Source organism: Phalacrocorax aristotelis, chromosome 7 (genome assembly GCF_949628215.1).
Source record: "Phalacrocorax aristotelis chromosome 7, bGulAri2.1, whole genome shotgun sequence".
NCBI lineage: Eukaryota > Metazoa > Chordata > Aves > Suliformes > Phalacrocoracidae > Phalacrocorax > Phalacrocorax aristotelis.
This window is the reverse complement of record NC_134282.1, coordinates 36,326,534-36,347,359: the sequence shown is the minus strand read 5'-3', so window position 1 is coordinate 36,347,359 and position 20,826 is coordinate 36,326,534. Positions and strand designations below refer to the sequence as shown.

The window sequence follows — 20,826 nt, the reverse complement described above, 5'->3', positions numbered from 1 at the left end:
TCAAAGCACTCTCTGGCAAAAGCACCTTGAAACAGTATCTGAGCACCACTGAGGGAAAGCTTTACGGTCAGAATATTCTTGAAGACCGTAACTTTAGATTATGATTTTTACATCACACGATAAATACACCAAACAGTAAACAGAGGTATTTGTTGAGTGAGTTAACAAAACGCAACACCGAACATGACCTTTGTATCACGGCCAAGTACCTTCATATAGGATAGGATGGAAAGAAAAAAACCCAGAAGCTTACATATTAGCAGTCACTACATCCTATTCTACGAGTATTTCTGGCAAAGCTAAAAACACAGAAAAATCATAACTGCTCTCAGTAACTGGGTAACTACAGAAAGCTGAATGGTAGCAGGGATATGAGAAATTAAGATCCTGTTTAACAGGAGTTGGAACCCACAGACCTATGTCCCCAGCATCTATAAGACGGTCTATCAATGACTCCTCTAGAATGTTCCATTTCTGCCAAAGGGGGAGAAAAAATATGTACTTTTCACTCTCTGAAAAACTGGAGAGAAGGAATTTTACATCTTTTTAACAAGTCCAGTATCTGGTTTAATTTTTTTTAATTGCCATCAGTATTCAAAAGCAGTTTCAACACAATGTACTTCACCTGAATCTTGATCACACTGAATTTAACCATGCTGACTCCCCATCTTCCCATTCTCAACATGTCATAATGCACGGTGTTCCCTGGCATAATACCTAAGTTTAAAGAGAAGACGGAGCTTTCTTGTCGGTACAATGCAGACAACTTTCCTCGTTGGGGCACTTCAAAAACAGAGTATTCCAGTTCCATGTTCTGACCAATTTCTACATCATTCATGTTTTCTTTTTCAACTGAACCAACTATCCGAAAATTGGAGCTAGGAAGCACTTTGAGAGGAACACCTAGGGCATTTTTCACTATGAAAGGTGCTGTCTCTTTAAAGGAATAGTCAAACGTGGATGCAGTCCCTTCTGAAAATGCCTGTAATTAACAACATACATGTCATACGTAAAGAGCCACAATAACATATTTAAAGGTTTTAAAAGACAGTTCCCAGCAACTACTGTTTTAAACAAACAAAAAAACAATATAGCAATACCTGTGCTTTGTACAGTAGTATTTCAGGGAAGTAAAGATTACTTCCAAAAAATGTCATTATTTTTCTCTGATTTGCAATAAATGTTGATGCTGCAATAAGCATTCATACTCCTCACAGAGAATATTTTTTACAGTTGTTAGGTTGTAAGAGAAAAATAAGATCTTGGGACACAGAAGTCCCAAGCACATTCACCATGTACATACTTCACATTCAACCACAACTTATGCTTACAGACATTTGTTTGATTTACACAAAAGCCATGGAAACTGACTGCCAATATAGACTTACAATATAAGCAAGTACTAACTTGGAGAACCGTTGCTCATTTAGAATTAAAAAATAAACAGGCCTAAGTTACATTCTGTAAAAATAGCCTTTTTAAAAAAAAAAAAAAAAAAAAAACACACACACACAAATAAAAAAACACCAACCACGAAAACCAGTATTTCTTCCTCCCCATAAAAAAATGGGAAAAAAGCCTAGGACATTCATAAGCAGACCTACTATCACAAGGAAAATAAAGGAAAAAAAAATTTTTAACATGCTGGGCATTCTACTTCTACAGTTTGAAAGTCAATCCTAAAATGCACACCTTTCTTAGTATACTATTAAGGAGAAACCAATGGAAGAGAAATCAATTTCTCTTTTAGTATTTCAAAAAAAGGATTTTAGGACAGGGTCGTGTTTTTTTAGAGGGTTTTGTTTTCATGCAGCCTGCTTATAGAACTGTTCCTTAAGTCCTTCATAAGCACATTTGTTCTTCTAACACAAAAATTGCTTCTTTCAAAACCTATCACCACCTTTTTGTTAGCCCTGAATGACTAATCAGAGTAAAACTTCCTCAGCCCTGCTAGATAACATATGTCAGGGTTGCAGAATAGTTATTGGCTTGTGACTGGCAGCACAGAAAGTCCTTTAAGAAAGAAAATCAGAACTTCCCACATAATGCAGCACCTTCTGCCCATTAGGACTACCTTGGCTAAATTACTGAAAACAGCAAGACAACATTTGGATATTGTTATATTCATTGTATCCTTTGAAGAGATGTTAACTGCAGTCTGTGGCTCAGGAAGCACAATGAAATCATCCCCAGGCATCAAACTTCTCTCTTGGACAGGGTTAGTCTTCATCTAAAATGAAAATTTCATTAGACAGTTATGAATACATAGATTACTTTCTCCTATGTTAGAAGAGGAGAAAAAAAGTGACATACACTTGACAATTTCACCAAGCAAAGGAAAACCTACTTTACCTTGTAAATCTCACACCTTACACAAACAAAGAAATTTTATACCACCGTTGAAGGCAAGGAAGTTATTTTCTTTCCTCTCTGTAGGTGTGGTTACACGCTACATTTTGCCCATGCACTGGACAATTAATGTTATTCAGAAGAACCTTAAGATATCTAAAGGCTGGGTCTCTTTTCATGTGAAATTGCATAGCTCTCTCAAAGCAACAGCATTCAAAAGGTCAATGTTCTATTGCCTAGAACTTTTAAAAAATAGATGTCCATTCGAACTATTTCACAGAGTTTCAAGTATGTTTACATACTTCCAGCTTTAAACTCCATTGCTTCTTTCCTCCTTCAATTCGTTCAATAAGCGGCTCCCACACTGCATAGGTTTCATTGTAATAATGAATCTACAGAAAGAATCAAAATTAAATAAGGCATCTAAAAATAAAGAACTGAGTTCCTTCCAATAGAATTTAGTAACAAAAACATTAATAAAAAACCCCAATTATTCTTAATTTCACATTTTGGAGGTCTAGCATGAACTTTTAATGGCTTCAAAAAATAATACACAGAAGCGTAACTTATACATTTTTTTCATAAGTGACATTGTTTATAAAGAACTGACTACCTGGCTTGCTTTTAGAGGCAACCTGGTAACTCCATGTCTTCTGAACACCTTCACTTAATATAATGCAGTCTCTCCTCCCCTACGTTGTTTGAGATCAAGAACTTGAAGGCCACAAGTACGTCATTGTACTATGAAATAACAATTAGTCTGAACAAACTTTAGCCTGCACGTGGTCCATGGGAACAATTCATCTAACTCATAGCCTACACCAAGTTTTTTTACCTCCCTTCAGCCACTGCAAAACTGAACAGAAGCTGTGGACCAAATAGTACTGGATAGTCCCTTTCAGCTATCTTCCTCATCCCTCCCCACTTCTGCAACCACAGTGCCTTCCCCCAGTTGTATATGATTAGGTATGCATCTTCTATACCCTATGGATATGCACATCTAGCAATGAAAGAAGGCTACTTGTATAACCAGTACAGAATGGAGTGGAGGTACATTTGGTAAACTGACAAAATACAACCAAGATGTAGTTAACCTATTGCACAGAGCAGCTGCACAACCGGTGGTATGGAATTTTAATATGCTGCCTCCAAAAGAGGCTTATACCATCTCAGAATTCACCGTATCTTGAGGAAAATCACAGAATCACAGGTTGGAAGGGACCTCAGGGATCGTCTAGTCCAACCTTTCTAGGAAGAGCAGAGTCTAAACAAGATGGCCCAGCACCCTGTCCAGACGACTCTTAACAGTGTCCAATGTGGCCGAGTCAACCACTTCCCTGGGGAGATTATTCCAGTGGTTGACTGTCCTCACTGTGAAAAATTTTCCTCTGGTGTCCAATCGGAATCTCCCCAAGAGCAACTTGTGTCCATTCCCCCTTCTCCTCTCCATGTGACTCCGCGTAAAAAGGGAGTCTCCATCTTCTTTGCAGCTCCCCCTTAAGTACTGGTACACGGTGATGAGATCCCCTCTAAGCCTCCTTTTCTCAAGGCTGAACAAACCCACTTCTCCCAGCCTATCCTCATATGGCAGCTTCCCAGTCCTTTGATCATCTTGGTGGCCCTTCTCTGGACCCCTTCCAGCCTGCCCACACCCTTTTTGTATAGAGGGGACCAGAACTGTACACAGTACTCCAGGTGTGGCCTGACAAGCACCAAGTAGAGTGGGATGATGACTTCTTTGTCTCTGCTGGTGATGCCCTTTTCGATGCAACCCAGCATCCTGTTGGCCTTCTTGGCTGCAGCAGTAACACTGTTCACTCATGTTGAGCTTTCTGTCCACCAGGACCCCCAGGTCCCTTTCCACAGAGCTGCTCTCCAGCCAGGTGGATCCCTATCTGTGCTGCACTCCCAGATTATGTTTTCCCAGGTGCATGACCTTACACTTCTCCTTGCTGAACTTCATAAGGTTCTTGCTGGCCCACTCTTCCAGCCTATCCAGATCTCCCTACAGAGCAGCTCTCCCTTCTGGAGAGTCTACCTCCCCACTCAACTTGGTGTAATCAGCAAACTTCATGAGGCTACACTTGACCCCATTATCCAGATCACTTATGAAGATGTTGACTAACATTGGGCCCAATATCGATCCCTGGGGGACTCCACTAGTGACAGGTTGCCAGTTTGAGAAAGAGCTATTTACCACCACCCTTCGGGTGCGGCCTGTCAGCCAATTCCCCACCCACTGCACAGACCACTTGTCCAGGCCATAACGCATTAATTTCTCCAGGAGGAGGGTATGGGGGACTGTATCAAAGGCCTTGGAGAAGTCTAGGTAGGCAATGTCCACTGCCCGCCCCATGTCAACCGGGCAAGTCACTTTGTCATAGAAGACCACCAGATTTGTCAAGTACAATCTACCTTTAGTGAAGCCATGCTGGCTTTTTCCAATCACGTGCTTCATTTGACTTGTGAGGGCCCCCAGGAGGATTCATTCCATAACTTTCCCAGGGATTGAAGTAAGGCTGATGGGCCTACCGTTACCCGGATCCTCCCTCGAGCCTTTCTTGTAGATAGGGGTAACATCTGTCTTCCTCCAGTCCTCTGGGACATCCCCCGTTCTCCATGACTTCTCGAAGCTTATGGAGAGTGGCCTTGCAGTGATGTCAGCCAGCTCTCTCAACACCCTTGGGTGGAGGGCGTCAGGGCCCATTGATTTGTGGGGGTCAAGCTCCTGTAGTAATTCATGTACTAACTCTTCCTTCACCGATGGTGGGTCGGTGTTTGGATCAACCGGCAATTTTGTTCCCAAAGCCTGGGACCCAACAGTGTTGGTAAAGACAGAGGTGAATGAAGTGTTGAGGACCTCTGCCTTTTCAGCATTGTTGGTGATTGACTCTCCTTTACTCTTTAACAGAGGGCCTGTTTTCCTTCTTTTTCTGCTTGTGGTTGACATGTCTGAAGAAACCTTTCTTGTTATTTTTTATGTCTACAGCCAATTTCAATTTGAGCTGGGCTTTTGCTTTTCAAACTACATCTCTGCATGCTCTGGCAATGCCCTTGTAGCTCTTGACAGATAATCCTCCACTTCTCCATTTCTGGTGTGCTTCCCTTTGTGATTTGAGTAGACCCAGGAGGTCATGGTTGAGCCAAGGGGGCCTCTTGCTCCGCTTACTTCCCTTTCCTTTGTAGGGGATAAATTGGCTTTGTGCTTCCACGAGAGAGTTCTTGAATTCCCAGCACTCACTAGCTCCTTTGTATTCCATGGAAGCTTCCCACTGAATCCCTCTCAACTGAGCCCTGAGTGCACTGAAGTTTGCTGTTCTAAAATCCAGAATCCTTGTCTTAGAGCTGACCTTCAGCACACTCAGCAGGATCCCAAACTCCACAATATAGTGATAGCCTTGGCTGCAGTATTCACAAACTGAGATATTACAAAGCGGGTTTTTTTGCAATAGCTGGCAAAATAAACATTGTGTGATTACAATACACAATGCAGAGAAGATTTTGAGAAAGAGAGTGTAACTTTTATCTTACCAATAAATACAAAGCTAGAGAAATTATAAAACTTGGTCAATAAGAGTTAAATTTGAATATTCAACTAAGCCAAGCTCAGTGTTCATACAGCAAAAAGTGAATATGCAAAAAATAATTTAAAAAACAGAGAGGACTAGATTATTCTGTAGTACCAAGTGCCATTAAAATCTACCACTGATCGCAAGGTTTCTGTAAAAACTACAATATGCTTAGTCATACTTGCCTGACTACCAGAGAACTCCTAAGAGCACTACAACTTAAACCTATTATTAACTTAGCACATAGAAAGTGTACTAAAAACTTGCTTGAACATTATGAAATGTGCAGAAGTTTTTTAAACTGCTAACAATTTCATTCTACGTACCTCCAGTGACATATCAGCAGTGACCTCCATCAGTGAGGACCAGTTCTTAAGGACACCTGAGAACACAGATTCTACTAACAATAAAGGGACAGTACGATGTCCCAGACCACATTCCAAGGTGATCTGAACTGATTTCACTAAAATGTCGAATTTCTCTTCTTTCAGAATATGTTCACAGTCCTTAAAAGCTTCTGTTACTTCTGTGGCTACATCAACACCAAGAAACCAATCACTGCACTCATCTACAGGCTTCACTTGCCACAAATTCTCAGAAACTTCAGTTGCTCCTCTAGAATCCTCTTCTTTTGCTTTGGGTTTTATGGCAGCCATAATGGTCATCACAGTATTCAGAATTATTGGTGAGATCTTGAACAAATTAAAAAAATCCTTTATAGTGCAAAACATTTTACAGCTGATTAACATATAAAATACATAATAAATGGAAATGGCAAATAACTCTTGGGTTCTTCATACAGGTGCAGAGCATTAAAGGCCATTGTAAGAGATGCAACTTAAATTCCAAGATAAAGAAACAGAGTCCATTTATGGACCTCCTCTTACTATCCTTTCCTACAAATTTTCCCAATTCCTGCCTCACAATCTCACAGGCTCAAGAACAAAAATCTCAGATTGGAATTCACTTTTACTGATACATGGTACTCCCATAACAGTCATCAATATCAATTTTTACCCTACTACACTGTAAAGCGTGAATTTAAGATCTTTGAGGTGTTCAAAAAAGCATGTTTGCAATTATGTACACCACCATTTCAATTAGCAGTACAGTACATCTGTCAAAAGCTTTATGCTCTAGGAACAACGTACTATTACTTATAGTTTAAGACTTCACCGTTGACCACCTTTCCAGACCACAAATGCAATTTTGTGAACTTCTTATATGAGAACTAGCAAATTACATTCAGAAAGACTTTTAGTACATACACAATTATGAATTTACCTGTTAAGAACAAGGTATTTCACATTCTACATCATTCTGGAAATCATGTTAACAGCCTTAAATTTACAGTAACTTGTGTCCACACTCCTGCTTAAAAGTCTCTCTGAAGAGAAAAATAGTGATGGTGGCAGCAAGGGGAAAGGTTGTTTCATAAATTTGGAAGAAACTGGTAGGAGGAATCCCAGTACCTGAGGTATTTAAATTAGCTCTTTCTTGCCAAGAGATTGGCAAAAAAGGAACATGTAATTATTTTTTTTTCCAAACACAGAGCAGCTCTAAAAAGGATAAATGCCTATTTCTGGAATTAAAAAAATGGAAAATGGAAATTTTAAATAGCAATACAAAAATTTAAAAAACCCCAAGACACAACTTGAGAAACACAGCTGTTCTGCCAAAGACAGCTTTAAAAATCTTACCTTTACAGTAAGTTCTTCTATTGTTACTACCACAGTTTGTAACCCTGAGACATGCATCATATTTTCCATGACCAAAGAAGATGGCCGTAACACCTGGGTGAAAAATATGATTTGATTATTAAAGTAAATCCTGGAATCTAACCTTTTCAAACAATCTTGTGCTTTTTAATCCTATAAGCTAAAGGGATGCTAATCTCATAAAATAACAGGTTACAGGGTAACAGCATTCTTTCCATAGTGTTACTGTGCTTCATTCCAGCATCCAAATTTGCACAAGAGCAATTTTGTGCTGGAAGATTACAAGTTAGTGAAATAAAAGCTTTTGATGTAAGGCTTAAAAAAACAGACCAAACAAAAACCCAATACACAAGATAGACCAATGCTGTAGTCAAAAAAAACCCTGAATCCTTAAGAAAACCAAATGTATAAGGAAAGATATCACGTGTGATATGAACCACACAGGCCACCATTGTGGATCAATGCTCCCTGCCAGGAATGAGTAGATGACGTTCCAGACAACATGCTGATCAGCATACACTACTGCAACAACTAAAGTGACAGGCAGTAAACAAAGTTGCAGAGAGGTATTTCTTAGTCTTCCAAACCCCTCATACAATTTCTTCAGTAAGAAACTTTTAATTTGATTTACAAATGCACTACACAGGTTTTAGACAGAGCTCTGTGTGAAGTCTTCCACCTGCTGATAAGTCGCCTTTAAATGGCATACGACATGATGCACAGTCCCTTCCTATGTTCATAATAAATTATATGAAACCTGAGTTTTCTGAGCGCTATGGATATGCCAACTAAAGGACACACCTGCCAACAGTTCTCATTACATTTTTCCACTACAAAAAACAAGTTTTCTTACCGTAGTAACATTCTTGTCATGTTTTTCTTCGAGAAAAGCACAGGCCAATACTTTGAAACCCTTCACTTGAGCTGTCATCCTTTGTGCAAGCTTTCCAGATGTCAAAGAGAAGTCACATTGGAAGGAAACTTTTAAGGCAGGGGCATTAGCATCAGTCAAATTAGCAACAAATATAATTTCTGGATCCATGATCACAGCTTTTACTGTCATGTTTGGCCGTACAGATATTTCTGTGAAAATAAGTTTTAAAAACCCCTTGAATATAAAAGGTTTGAAAGCATTATTATGTACATAATACCTAAACCATGCATAAAAATCACTACATAATTTTAGAGGAATAAGTTTAACAAATAATGTCTCAATTTTTACAGGAATGCTTTGCTGGAACTGAATATCGCACAGTGTCCAGAATTCAGCAAACTGGTCAGAAGTTTTGTTCTGAAGAAACTGTTTGTTTCAATATTGTAAAAAGACAGTATTAGTTCTATACACTATAGTCAACCTAAGCACTGGCTCTACAAAGCCAAGTTGGAAATAGTTATCTTCTGGCTTGATACCTAAAGTAACTAACTATTTTAGAGTGAAGTTTCTAATCGAAACAAAGATTAGCAATATCCTATTTCTTGTCAGAATATCCACTCAGTCTTCAAACAGGAGAGAATCGTATTGTATTTATCTCAGCTAAAGGTAAGACTCTCTAACCTAGTGATAAATTAAGTTCTCAGTGCTAGGCAGTAGAGTGGCATGTGACCTGCCTGCACACTAGGACTCATTATGTTATTTACTCGCACCTAATGCTGGTAATATCAGAATATCACACCTATCCAATGGAACAGGTGCCAAGTTGAGGCTTGGTGCACCACAGGAAAAGCAAAGAAAGCTAGCCATCATGTGTTGCAGCCAGCAACCCGTTTGGGTAGTCCTGAGCAGACCCTGCAAGTGCCATTTTTCTGGGGCATGTGTCATTTTTCAGGAGCATGTATCATCCCTCCCTCATCACATAACTTGTGCACATCTCCAACAAGGGAAGAGGAGAGCAAGTTAACTGCTGACATCCTAGGGCAATTCATAAAACTTAAGGCTAACTGCTAGCACTCTGCCAAGTTCCTCAAAAGAAAGGGAGGGCTGTTGGGAACCAGCTGAACAACAGAACCCACAGATCAAGTCTGATCACAAGTCAGGCAAGCCTAGCAATCACTTAAAACCAAACAACTCAGAAGTGGTCCTTCTTGCCCTTGTTTCATCATGCTTTACCTTCAGTCTTCAACCAAAAAGAGGAAAGCTATTAATCAAAAACTTAGTTTCCTATAAAACTGAACTGAACCAATAACCTACAGTTTCAAGATACACAACTTGCAGATGTAAGGGTAAGACATTTTTCGCCACTCACCTTTATAGAGTAGGTTGTTCTTTTTAATTCCTTGACTACTATCTGCGTGGTGCTTTTTACCCTAAGGATGCTTGTTTTGCAATATTACATGCGTAAAAATCCTGTTTAGCATGAGTGATGTGCGATCCAGCAGAGCTAAATATTGCACAACTTAACACAGCAGTTTTAGAACTACTACCACTTACAACAATCTGTAGTATCAATGGCCAATTTACACAACCTGAAGAATAAACTCACTTCTTAAGACTGATAGCAAGATAGCATCTTGAAAACATTTGGATGATTTATTTTCAGTATGAAGTCTGTAAAGGAGGAGAATGGGAGTGGGAGGTGGAAATCAGTTTTACAGACCTGTTTCTGGCTTGGATTTCCCAGAAGCAACACGCTTTAATTGGAACTGTGCAGATCTTTCAGTTGAGGATGACGGCACTGAGTTAATGAAAAAATCTGCTACTGTCAACAAAAACTCCATACTGGCACATATGTACAGCTTGTCAAGGACAGCAATTACTTCAGTTCCATTTTTATCCTGCTTGTAGCTTATATCTATCATAGAGCTGTCATTTGTGTCATCTTTCTTGTCTATCATTCTGGAAAACAAGTTTAGTAAGAAATATTTCACACATCATAACACATAGGCCTAGAAAAAGAAGGATGCGTAGGTAGTGCCATTTTTTCCTCCCTGTGCCATTTATAAATAAGAATTTCAACATAAGAAATCAGTGTTTCCTCCAGAATTAAGAGGGTAAAGACTTTGCTAACAGTAATTTAAATTTAAAATTTGTGAACTACGCTTACAGCGTGTAACAATCAGACTAAAGTTTCAGTGCACAGAACTCTCTAGCTGAGGCTGGTTGCTCTCCACCCAGCTGCTCTACACAGTTTGCTGTAATACTCAAGCCTCCCAGGTATCTTTTTTTTGTTTTGGATAGCCTGGAAACATATAAAAGAAACTTGCTTAACATTATTAAAATTACTTCATTGCTTTAGTGCACAGTATCACAGGCAACAACTGACAGCGGTGCTAAGTTTTATCAGTCCCATGTGAAGCAAAGTATAGAACAAGGAAAGAGTCTTCCTTGCAAGTTGCATTGAGTTTTTTCATTTCTGATGCACTCAAACTTACCTTGCGGTCACATTCTGAATTCCTTCTCTGAGATCATCCAGGGTACATGCCTTGAGTTTAACATTAATGTCCATTGAGCCATCTGAAAACATCTTCCCCGATGATGCCATGAGATGCAGTCGGAGTTCACCAAGGCGTAATATGTCACTATGCAGTGAAAGCAGAGGCTTCTACATAATGAGAAATAATAGGATTAGTTATCACAGAACGAAGTAATACGCACATTTCACTTGCTACTAGCCATGTGCATTTTGATCCATGAACTGAGGGTTCTGATTAGCCTGTTGCTGTCATCAGTCCTCCAATCATACAAATTAGTTTAAGAAACACACTGAGAAAACAGAAAAAAACAAGTTGGGTCATAGTAAAGTTGCTTCTTCACCACATTTTTAGTGATTGTTCAGAATGCGTGACCAAAGGATAACTCATCTCAATTCTGAACCTCCTACCAGAGGAACCCTCAGCTCCCATCACACTAAGTCATCTACAACCAGGACCTCAGCAGTAAGTGGAAAGGATATGAAGAACACCACACATTACAGTGTGCTTCTTCCCATGATGCTCATTTCAAAACAACTTATTAGAATTATATTCCCCTCATACAAAAAACACCATAAATTCCTGCATTATAGCTGTTTTAAATGCCAAGCTTCCAGGTGTTCACTAAATACCAAGGCTTATAAAGCAAGCACCTTCACATCTGGACAAAGCATATTAAGTCATAAAAACAAGGCAACACTGCACATCTCTCTCTTCTGTTTTCAGCACAGGAAGGTCATCCATTATTGCTCACGCTCAGGGATATGTAAGAAGGAAGTATGGGTCATGTACACCTTGAATCTGCTTACTAACTATTTAGGCACCATGCATAGAACGAGCCATCATCTAGGCTAGCAATTCCTGCTTTTCAAATCTTCATTTTTATTTTGGATAACTGGAATCATGGCTTGAATGACCAAATCAAATGGTGGGTCATCTTGGTTGGTTATGGTTTTTTTTGTTTGGTTTTGGTTTTGTTTTTCTTAGTGTGGATTTTAGAAATGCACTTACGTCCTTCAAATTAAGGACATTCTCTGCCCACTAAAAACTCAAAGTCCCAGGATAAATTGCATAAGCTCCATAAGCCAAGCATTAAAAAGCCAACACAACCAACAAAACTCTTTGTTTTACTACCCTGAGTTCTGTCCATGTGAGAAGCCTACGTTTTCCACCGCATTTGTATGGTAAAAGCTGTGTCACAAACCTCATTCATACCACTATTGTAGAGAGTTACTGAAAGTGACTCAAAATTAAAGTCAAATTTAAGCGTTGTGTAACGTTCCGCAGAAGACTGAACTGGAGAAACATTCTGTTGTCCAAAAGCAAGAAGAGAACCTGTCAATGAAAAGAAAATATTTTCACATTTATTTAGAATACTGGGTGTTTTTCTGGGTTTGGGGTTGTTCTGCTGTGTTTTTTGGGGGGGGGGGTTGTTTGTTGGTTTGGTTGGGTTTTTGGTTGGTTGGTTGGTTTTTTGAAATTAAGATCAGAAAGTCACAAGAGGAAAAAGCTCTGAATCTGGAAGACCAATCAGAACAGTCTGCACATTTATTTACTAAGTATCACTTTGTTCTATTCAGTGCATGCTAAAATTACCTAGCACAGAGTGTTTTAAGAACCTTGAAAGAGCTTTCACTGTCATTAATTTACTGCAGTTCTTAATTTGTTTTAATGAAGAACTACAGGAAGACCAGGACTGCTCAGGGAGTTTACACTACTCTTCCTTCCGGTTTCTTCTCATAGTGTAGCAATTGAGCTATTGGTTGAACAGTACCTTTTTTTGACATTTAGAATGGTAAATTTTGGACAAAAAAACAATTTTGGCAAAGCGTTAACAATCTGTCATCCAGAGATATACACTGTTTACATTAACACACTGCTTGAATACTAGTAATATCCCCAATTGTTATAATTGCGCATTAATGTTCTGGGGTAGCTCATTTGGCTTTTTTTCTTTTTTAAACCACCTGCAAATTATAAAAGTCATTGATATAGACTGAAGAATACCATCCTACAAAAGATGAGTTGCAAAAAACACACTACAAAAAACTTCTGACCATCAACAGCTCACACTCCATGTATATTCATGCATTCTTAGTTATAACTTTTGATGTACACCATACGTAACAACTAAGAAAACGGATTTATTTGCACACATTTAAGAGCTTCAGATAAACATGATGTTTGCAAATAGCCCTCAGCCTAAACATATTCAGCTTTTGAATTGAACATACCCTCAGAGAATTCAGACTCATTTGGAGCTTTCCCTTTTTTAAGTATCTGCATATCTTCAACATTCTCTTGCACAGCATTTGGCTGGGAAGAAGCCCCTCCAAGGTTTTCAAGTAAAATTTTCATGACAACAGTTAGATCATCTTCACTGAGTGCAATCTGTGAAGTGATAAACTCACAGCTTCATTTTTGTTGACAGTATTTCTTTCCAACACAAAACCCTATCTTTATCAATAGCACGCAAACATGAAGAAGAAACATGTTGCTTTCACCATAAACAAGCTGTCTAGTCAAAATAATCCTGACCAAAACACCATAAATTATTTGCCTACTTTTCCTAAATTGTCATTTGTTACTTGTTATGCCAATACAACAAGAACTAACACTCTTCTTTACAAGACTAAAAAGTGTTTGTCATGGCTCTTTGCCTGCTAAAAATGAGTAACTGATGATCATAAGCAACTAAGAATTCAGTAATCCAGAAACATAATCAGATAACATTACAGCCAAGATCTACATTGTATATGCTAAAGCAACTGTCATTCAGTAGGCCTTTAAAGAGTTAATGAATCTGAATCCAATTCTAACATAACATGATGATGAAAAAATAAGCAGTAGTAAGTGACAAAATGCAGTCGCTTAGCCCATAATACATACCGTTAGAATATTTTTTTCTACATTGCTGTTTTTTTGTTTTTAACTGGTACTCCTTCAGCACCTTATTCCTCTGTGATTCGCAAGTGCTGCGTTTGGCCACAGCACAGATAAAGGAATGAAATAAGGCTCACGAACAATGAAAAGGCACCCCGGTCTGTTTTTAACCCACTTAAATCCATATGGCTAATGTAGGGGAAAAAAGTAAGTAAAGCCCTCCCTCTGAAAAGATATCAACCATAATTTTGAACTCTTGTATACTAGAGATCCACATCTATCCTTTTAATTTCTAATAAATCTACTAAACACTCAAATAACCTGAATATTACAATTGAAAATCTTAAATCTAGATTTTAAATGCTAACAGATAACCTCAATGACTTTACTGACTGTGAGTCAAAGGATAGCTCCAACAGATGCCCGGAAAAATAAAAATATTTTTTTTTCCATTTCCATGCAGCTACACCCAAACTATTCATTATACAATATGAAAATTTTAACAGATCTATAAGCTAGACAGTCAAGCTGGAAGTCTTTTAACATTCTGTAAAGAATACAAATTGCAACAAGTTTATATACTCTTTAACTAGGCTAAGTACTATTCTGAGAATATATATAACTTTTGATGTAGCTCTGATTTGCCATGATATTACCTGCATTGGTTTTAGGTCTCCTTTGATACCTATTGTTGCGGTTTTATGGTACCAAGTTGCTGCTAAATTTCTCTGGACCAATAAAGTCAAACTCACAGGACACAGAATTTCAGAATCTGGTTGAGAATCTGTGGATATAATGCACCTACAAAAGACAGTGGAAGCAGCAGAGGAAAAATATTTAGTAGTTGCAGAATCCCAAATAATATCATACTAATCCAGCAGAATTATGGGTATACTTATTTTTAAATTAATAATGTGTGCTTACATGCACTTATGCCCACGTATGCGCTTAAGATGAACTCCGTTACTGTCTTATCATTCCTTTCTTTCCAAGAAGCTTTAGAGATTGTGGACATGTCTCCTTACCTAAAAGCACTCCTAAACTGAGTTTGGGGGTGAGGAGGTTGGTTTGGTTTTAGTATGTATTCATCACCTATTATCTTTAAATAATAGAATAATGCTGCATACGGACACGGGCCTGTTCTCTTCATGAACACTTTTCAACTTGAAAGAAAACTCCACATATACCTTGATAATTTCAAATGAGTTAGCTGCACATCCATGTTGTCAATGACTGGAGGAAGAGAAGATTCATCTGAAGGCACTAGCTTGAATTCATTCTGAACTCTAATTAAGCCAAGATCAGCTACCAACGCATTATATGAAGTTGAAGATTCAGGAACAACTATAACTGGAGCTTTCAAGTTGACATCCATTAAGAGGCGGAAGCTCTTTTTAGCCAAGTCTTTCATGCTGGAAGCAGCCATTTCTGCCGCCTGGACAGTGACCGCAGTCAAGGCTTCTTGTGCCGTTTGGAAATTGTTTAGGAAGTTCTAGTGATAGGTAGTGGGGGGGGGGGGGAGGAAAAAAAAAAAAAGAGTTCTATGACAGCAAATAAGTCTTGCAAAAAAGGCAAGCCCCAGGCAAAACATAAGTTTAAGAAAAATATTACAGGCGTGGCAGAAATACGAAACTTCTAATTCAACCATGAAAGTTTCAAAAGAGAAAAAGGTTAAAATCATCCACAAGACATTGCTTACCTATTTAATTTTTAAGATATTATTAAAGCTATCAACTCAATTTATTAATTTTTTTGTCATCTTTCTCCTTATTTGCCAATCTTCTATAAAAAGCAGTGCAACTCATGTGACACTTCTTTAGCAAAATACTTTTATATGCTCATACATGAGCTCACTGCAAGGTACAGGGCAAAGAGCTGATTACATTTTACTTTATTAAAAAACTTTTCATGTCAAGAAAAGAATGGAAACTAAAGTCTTACCAAGAGAGACATAAAGAATTTATGTAGGTAAATTATTTGGATGCAGCCCACTTTCAGAGACATTTTACCATCCACCTTTGACATATCAGTATAGGCTTCCCCTGCAGTAGCGTCTGGATAAAGTGACATGTGAAATCTAAACACTTCATCTCCCATTATGGAGACAGCCTAGATGATTAAGTGCATATAGTTAATATTCCCAGGCAGCATCCCATGACAGAATTACTGCTTAAGTTACCAAACAAGAAATATTTCCACAAAAAGATCAACTGCAACTCATCAGCAATACTTGGACACATATATGCTAGGCACAAAAGGAAACTGAATCAGCAATTTTGTGGTATATCTGTTCTCAGCTGGTTATCTATAGTGCATTTAAATTTAACCCATGCTACTCAGAATTAAACACGTCAATACAAACATGATTAGAAAGAATTAAATACTGAATGGAAGCATGCTTTGCTTCCCTGCGATAAAGGAAATTAACCAATGAAATTTTGCTTAATATTTGGTATACTACATTGTACTTAGTATTATACAACACAGCAAATTAACTACTGTGCTGCCATTAAATAATTTAAAGAACTAGGTCTTTTTGTTTGTTTACAATCTGCACAACACATCACCTTTTTATGGACTGTTGTTGGATCAACATTTGTAATTACAATGTCCTCAAGTCTGGAGAACACTTTAATCTTTTTTGTTTTAATAGCTACAGATGCATCCATTCCTGATATCAGACAAAAGGAAAAAGACAATTTGTTGAAGGGCATTTGGTAAGTAAACACTTTTCAAAAATAAAGCATTATTTATTACTGAACATAACAAATAAGGATAGCTTAGAATCCAGCATTCTACTATGTAAAAAACAATGCTAAGCCCCAGAAAGAAGTCATGACCTTAATACACATGACAAATACGCCAACATAAGTAGACTTTAAAACTAGAGTAAAAATTCCCAACACTATATGGGATCAATCTATTAAAAAATGGAAGCTTGTGTTATTTCTAACATAGTGCCTTCATTTCTTTTAATTTTACTCCACTTAGAAATTAATTGCCTTTTTTTCAGTGTCAAACATGTTCTTACCTCACAGGCATTTTGGCTATTAAAATACTTAACCGTCATCATATCATACAATCAGTATGTATTTAAACATACGTTAGAGACATCTAAAGCGCACACACTAGCCTTTCAGAAGTGAATGAATGGAGGGCAATAACATATGTCTTGCTACAACCAACTAATCTAATATTTAAATAAAAAAACCCTTACCTTGTATTCTAACATCTGCAATTCTACAGGTCTGATCACACACTGTTATATTGAATGCACTTAGTTTTGCAGTGAGTTTTAATTCGCAGACATCATCATGGGTTGCATTAGTAGACACTGGATAGGAAACACAAGAGACATACAAGAACTTCATTATAAGTCAATTTTTTAATAACAAATGTTAGATTATTTGATTTATACATATACGAACTGTTCAAAAAGGAACCTGCAGTTATTCCCTAAAAGCTACTGCTATTTAGTCAAGACATGAAATAAGTCTTTTATTAACACAGTTTTCTTCAGGCACAAGAATAGTCACTGACTAACATGAAAACAGCAATCAAGATGATGGTTTTTCTCCTCATTAATATCTAGCTTTCATGCAACAGTATGCTGAATACAGTGTGCATTTCATTATTTGAAACACTATCTCACATGAGAAATGTTCCTTTCTATAGAGTAGCAAGGCCAATTTAGGCATATTAGGTGAAAAGTTTCTGCAGCAAAATTGAAGGTGCCTGCGGAACACAAAATGTAACAGCCAGCCACTGTAAATTCAATCCCCATAAATTCAGGATTAGAAAACCTTGACTTTCCCAAACAACACTACAAACACACTAATCAACCACACAAGACCTGACGAAACATTGTTAGGGAGCTTCCATGCAAAACTCATACTATTGCAAGGTTGTAGATACCAATAACTGAAATAAACACAACACCCTTCAGTTCAGAACTTCACTTCCCAGGGCTCAAGAATGTTTATTTTCAGCAATGTAAGCACTCTTTAGAGCCTTCAGATTAGAAAGCAACAAAGTTGTGACAGTGATGCTTTGGAAAGGCTTTGGTACTGTTCACTGCAACATTGTTTATTTGACTGTTATTATAAAAGTCAGACCACTTCCTAGAAAAAAGTTATATTGAGTAAGGAGTATTTGTAAAATTAAGCAACAGCAAAAATAGCTGGCTTTATTTTTTTTAAATGAGATTATTTTCTCCCTACATATATTTGTGCATGCCTTGTTTCTCCACCAAATAGACTGCAATGCTGTCACCTGAAAAGGTATCCTTTAAAACCAAAGGCTAGATGCTGTTAAGCAAGAAGAGTATGGCCTTTCTAATACTGCATTACCTGGTCTAAGAGTACTTGCTTTTTCTTGTTCTTTTATTTGAGGCTTGTGGTCTGATGCTTTATCAGTACCGGGAAGACCACCTGATGGAACACTGAATGTGAAAAAACTCATGACAGAAAGCAAAGCCTCTGTGTGAAGTACTATATCCAAACATGAAAAGACGACCTAAAACAAGGGCAAGGAGACAAAGTAACATTGTTATTTAGTAGCAGTCTATTGCATAACAACACAGAGTTACTGTGATAGAACTGAGAAAAAAGTGAGTTGTTCGATTTCACAGATCTCTCACCCTTCTGTCTCCTTCAACTTAACACCCCACAAGCTCCAGAACAGATGAGGAGCTAGGGAAGAGAAGCTTAAAACAGCTAGAGAGGAACTATGCCAATCTAAAAATTGATGCTTCATGTGGTTATGCTTTTTCAGTAAGCTCTCCTAGTTCTGCTGCATTTCACTGTGGACTACTGAGCACTTTAGTTGAGAAATTTTCAGAACCATGTATAGAGATATTTTACTAGGTATGATACAACCAAAAAACAAGATTCAAAATTTGCAAACAGAACAGAAAGTATGTGAATAGCAACTACTCTAGCCAATATTACTTAGTGAAAGCGAGCATCAGCTAGCCAACTTTTTCTAACCCAAAGCAACTCTTGGTAAATGCTGTTTTACTGATACATTAAGGGATGTCAGCTTTCTTAACTCGGTAGTCCATCCACTTCAAATTCCACATAAGGCTGTCAAGAAGCAAGCTCTGCCCACCACTACTACTTTAAAGGAAACGTTTTAAAAGCAAAATGCTCTGCTTACTTCAGAAGTCACTAAAGCCATGGAAAATGACACATGAATAGTTACTTCCAGGAGAAGTAAAAAAAGGACTGATTGAACACATGACCTCTGAGAATGCTTGTTTGACATTTCACCTCACATCTCAATTTCACTGTTATGAACCTTCAAGTTCTGAAACCCAAGGCCTTTGTTTCACACACTGCTAAGTGTTTCACTCCAGAAATAAAACACACCCTACAGGCCTCAGTTAGAAATAAGTCCTTATAAATTTTAACAAACTAAAAATGTACAGCTTCTACATAAAGAAATAATACACTAAATATTTCTGTAAAAAAAAAAAGTCTTTTTTTTTCCTCCTGGATTTCCCTTTGAAGTAGTTAAATATAAAGCAGTAAGCTTTAATGATGAGAGAGTCAGGATTTTGGGCTTTTGTTTTGTTTGTGGGTTTGGTTTTTTTTTCTTTTCAATGAAAAGAGAAAAAGTGGGCAACTAACAAGTTTACACAGCAGTTACTATTTGGAAGCTTAAAAAGAAATTACATATATCCAGTACTTACATTGATGTTTTGCTTGGTACTTCCATAAATAGTAACAAAATCTGGTCCATCAGCATCAGTCTAAAGGGAGGGGAGGGGAGGGGGAAAGCCCAAGACAGAGTCAATTAACCAAATTCATTAACTGAATTAACACACACACACACCAGGATTATTTCCATTGCAAAAGAAAACAAAGGGAAGTGATGAATCCTGAAGAAACAAGTTCTCTAAATAAAGCACATGATCAAGGCAACCAGAATGGGGTACTCGCAATGCTCTGCTCAGTAACATTTTACAGCACAGAGTTTGTGAAAATTCAACTGGTTACAAAAACTTAACTAGGATCTATTTAAACTGGATGAATTTATGCTTAGTATTTTGTCAGAACAAATTAACTGGTTCTACAACCTATCAGATTCCCAAGTACCCGTGCAGTTTAAGGGCGCTTTTTTGTTTTTTTTTTTTTTTTAAATAAAAGCTCAAGAACTCTAGCTACCAACAAATAACTCTTCAAATGATAGTTTTACCACCTGTGTAGAGCCACCTATCATTTAGGTAGGCAAAGATTATCCATCTATTAAGTTTCACAAAGGTAATAATCTGTATTGTTCACAGAAAAGACTGCATACAAACATCTGGCTTCACCAGTGGTTGCAGTAATTGTGTTTAATTATGAAGTAAGCACTATATGGAAGCAGTGGAGAGTGAAATGAAATGATAAGTTGAAAAATAGCTATTTGGGAGAAGGCCTACATATCTTACAGGTTTTAAGACAAGGAAAAAATCTAACACAGGCTAAGTATGGAAGCCTTATTTTACTCCCCATATAATCTTAGTTAAAAGGTATTAAAACCTTAATGTATTCAATTTTCAGAAGGTGTTCTTCTTTCTCACTTGAAGAATTAATAATGTAAAGAGGATCTCCTTTCGAGTCTGCAAATAAAGAAAGAAAACTGTAAAGTATTTCCACTCATACGCTTTACTCCACCTATTGAATGCCTCCAAGCTAACTCTCAATTACATACTAATTATATAGCATTCTTGCTGAAATAGTGAGGGTAAACATCCCTTCTCACTAAGAAGCTGCAGATTAAGCATTGCCCTGTGAAATGCTGTATGCACTTTCTTTTAATTAAACTAGTCAAAATTAACTTATCTTGGTCCTGAAAGAAGATTCAAAATTGGAGAGTCATTTGCATTCCTATAATTAGTTTTGCATTCATATCTT

General features: G+C 37.6%; 1 protein-coding gene across 2 annotated transcripts in view; it reads right to left on the bottom strand.

Moving 5' to 3' along the window:
* VPS13C (vacuolar protein sorting 13 homolog C) overlaps nucleotides 1-20,826 on the bottom strand; it is a 103,440-nt gene that overhangs the window by 34,386 nt on the left and 48,228 nt on the right. For both annotated transcript variants that reach the window (XM_075100099.1, XM_075100100.1), the window contains exons 38-55: nucleotides 20,452-20,531; nucleotides 19,620-19,679; nucleotides 18,277-18,442; nucleotides 17,145-17,261; nucleotides 16,495-16,598; nucleotides 15,869-16,036; nucleotides 15,115-15,419; nucleotides 14,584-14,728; nucleotides 13,279-13,435; nucleotides 12,249-12,379; nucleotides 11,006-11,175; nucleotides 10,231-10,469; nucleotides 8,490-8,719; nucleotides 7,619-7,711; nucleotides 6,245-6,610; nucleotides 2,652-2,741; nucleotides 2,075-2,230; nucleotides 718-982 (exon numbers count right to left, since the gene is read on the bottom strand). In XM_075100099.1, the coding sequence (XP_074956200.1) occupies nucleotides 718-982; nucleotides 2,075-2,230; nucleotides 2,652-2,741; nucleotides 6,245-6,610; nucleotides 7,619-7,711; nucleotides 8,490-8,719; nucleotides 10,231-10,469; nucleotides 11,006-11,175; nucleotides 12,249-12,379; nucleotides 13,279-13,435; nucleotides 14,584-14,728; nucleotides 15,115-15,419; nucleotides 15,869-16,036; nucleotides 16,495-16,598; nucleotides 17,145-17,261; nucleotides 18,277-18,442; nucleotides 19,620-19,679; nucleotides 20,452-20,531 (3,042 nt within the window). The remainder of the gene's footprint in view (nucleotides 1-717; nucleotides 983-2,074; nucleotides 2,231-2,651; nucleotides 2,742-6,244; nucleotides 6,611-7,618; nucleotides 7,712-8,489; nucleotides 8,720-10,230; nucleotides 10,470-11,005; nucleotides 11,176-12,248; nucleotides 12,380-13,278; nucleotides 13,436-14,583; nucleotides 14,729-15,114; nucleotides 15,420-15,868; nucleotides 16,037-16,494; nucleotides 16,599-17,144; nucleotides 17,262-18,276; nucleotides 18,443-19,619; nucleotides 19,680-20,451; nucleotides 20,532-20,826) is intronic.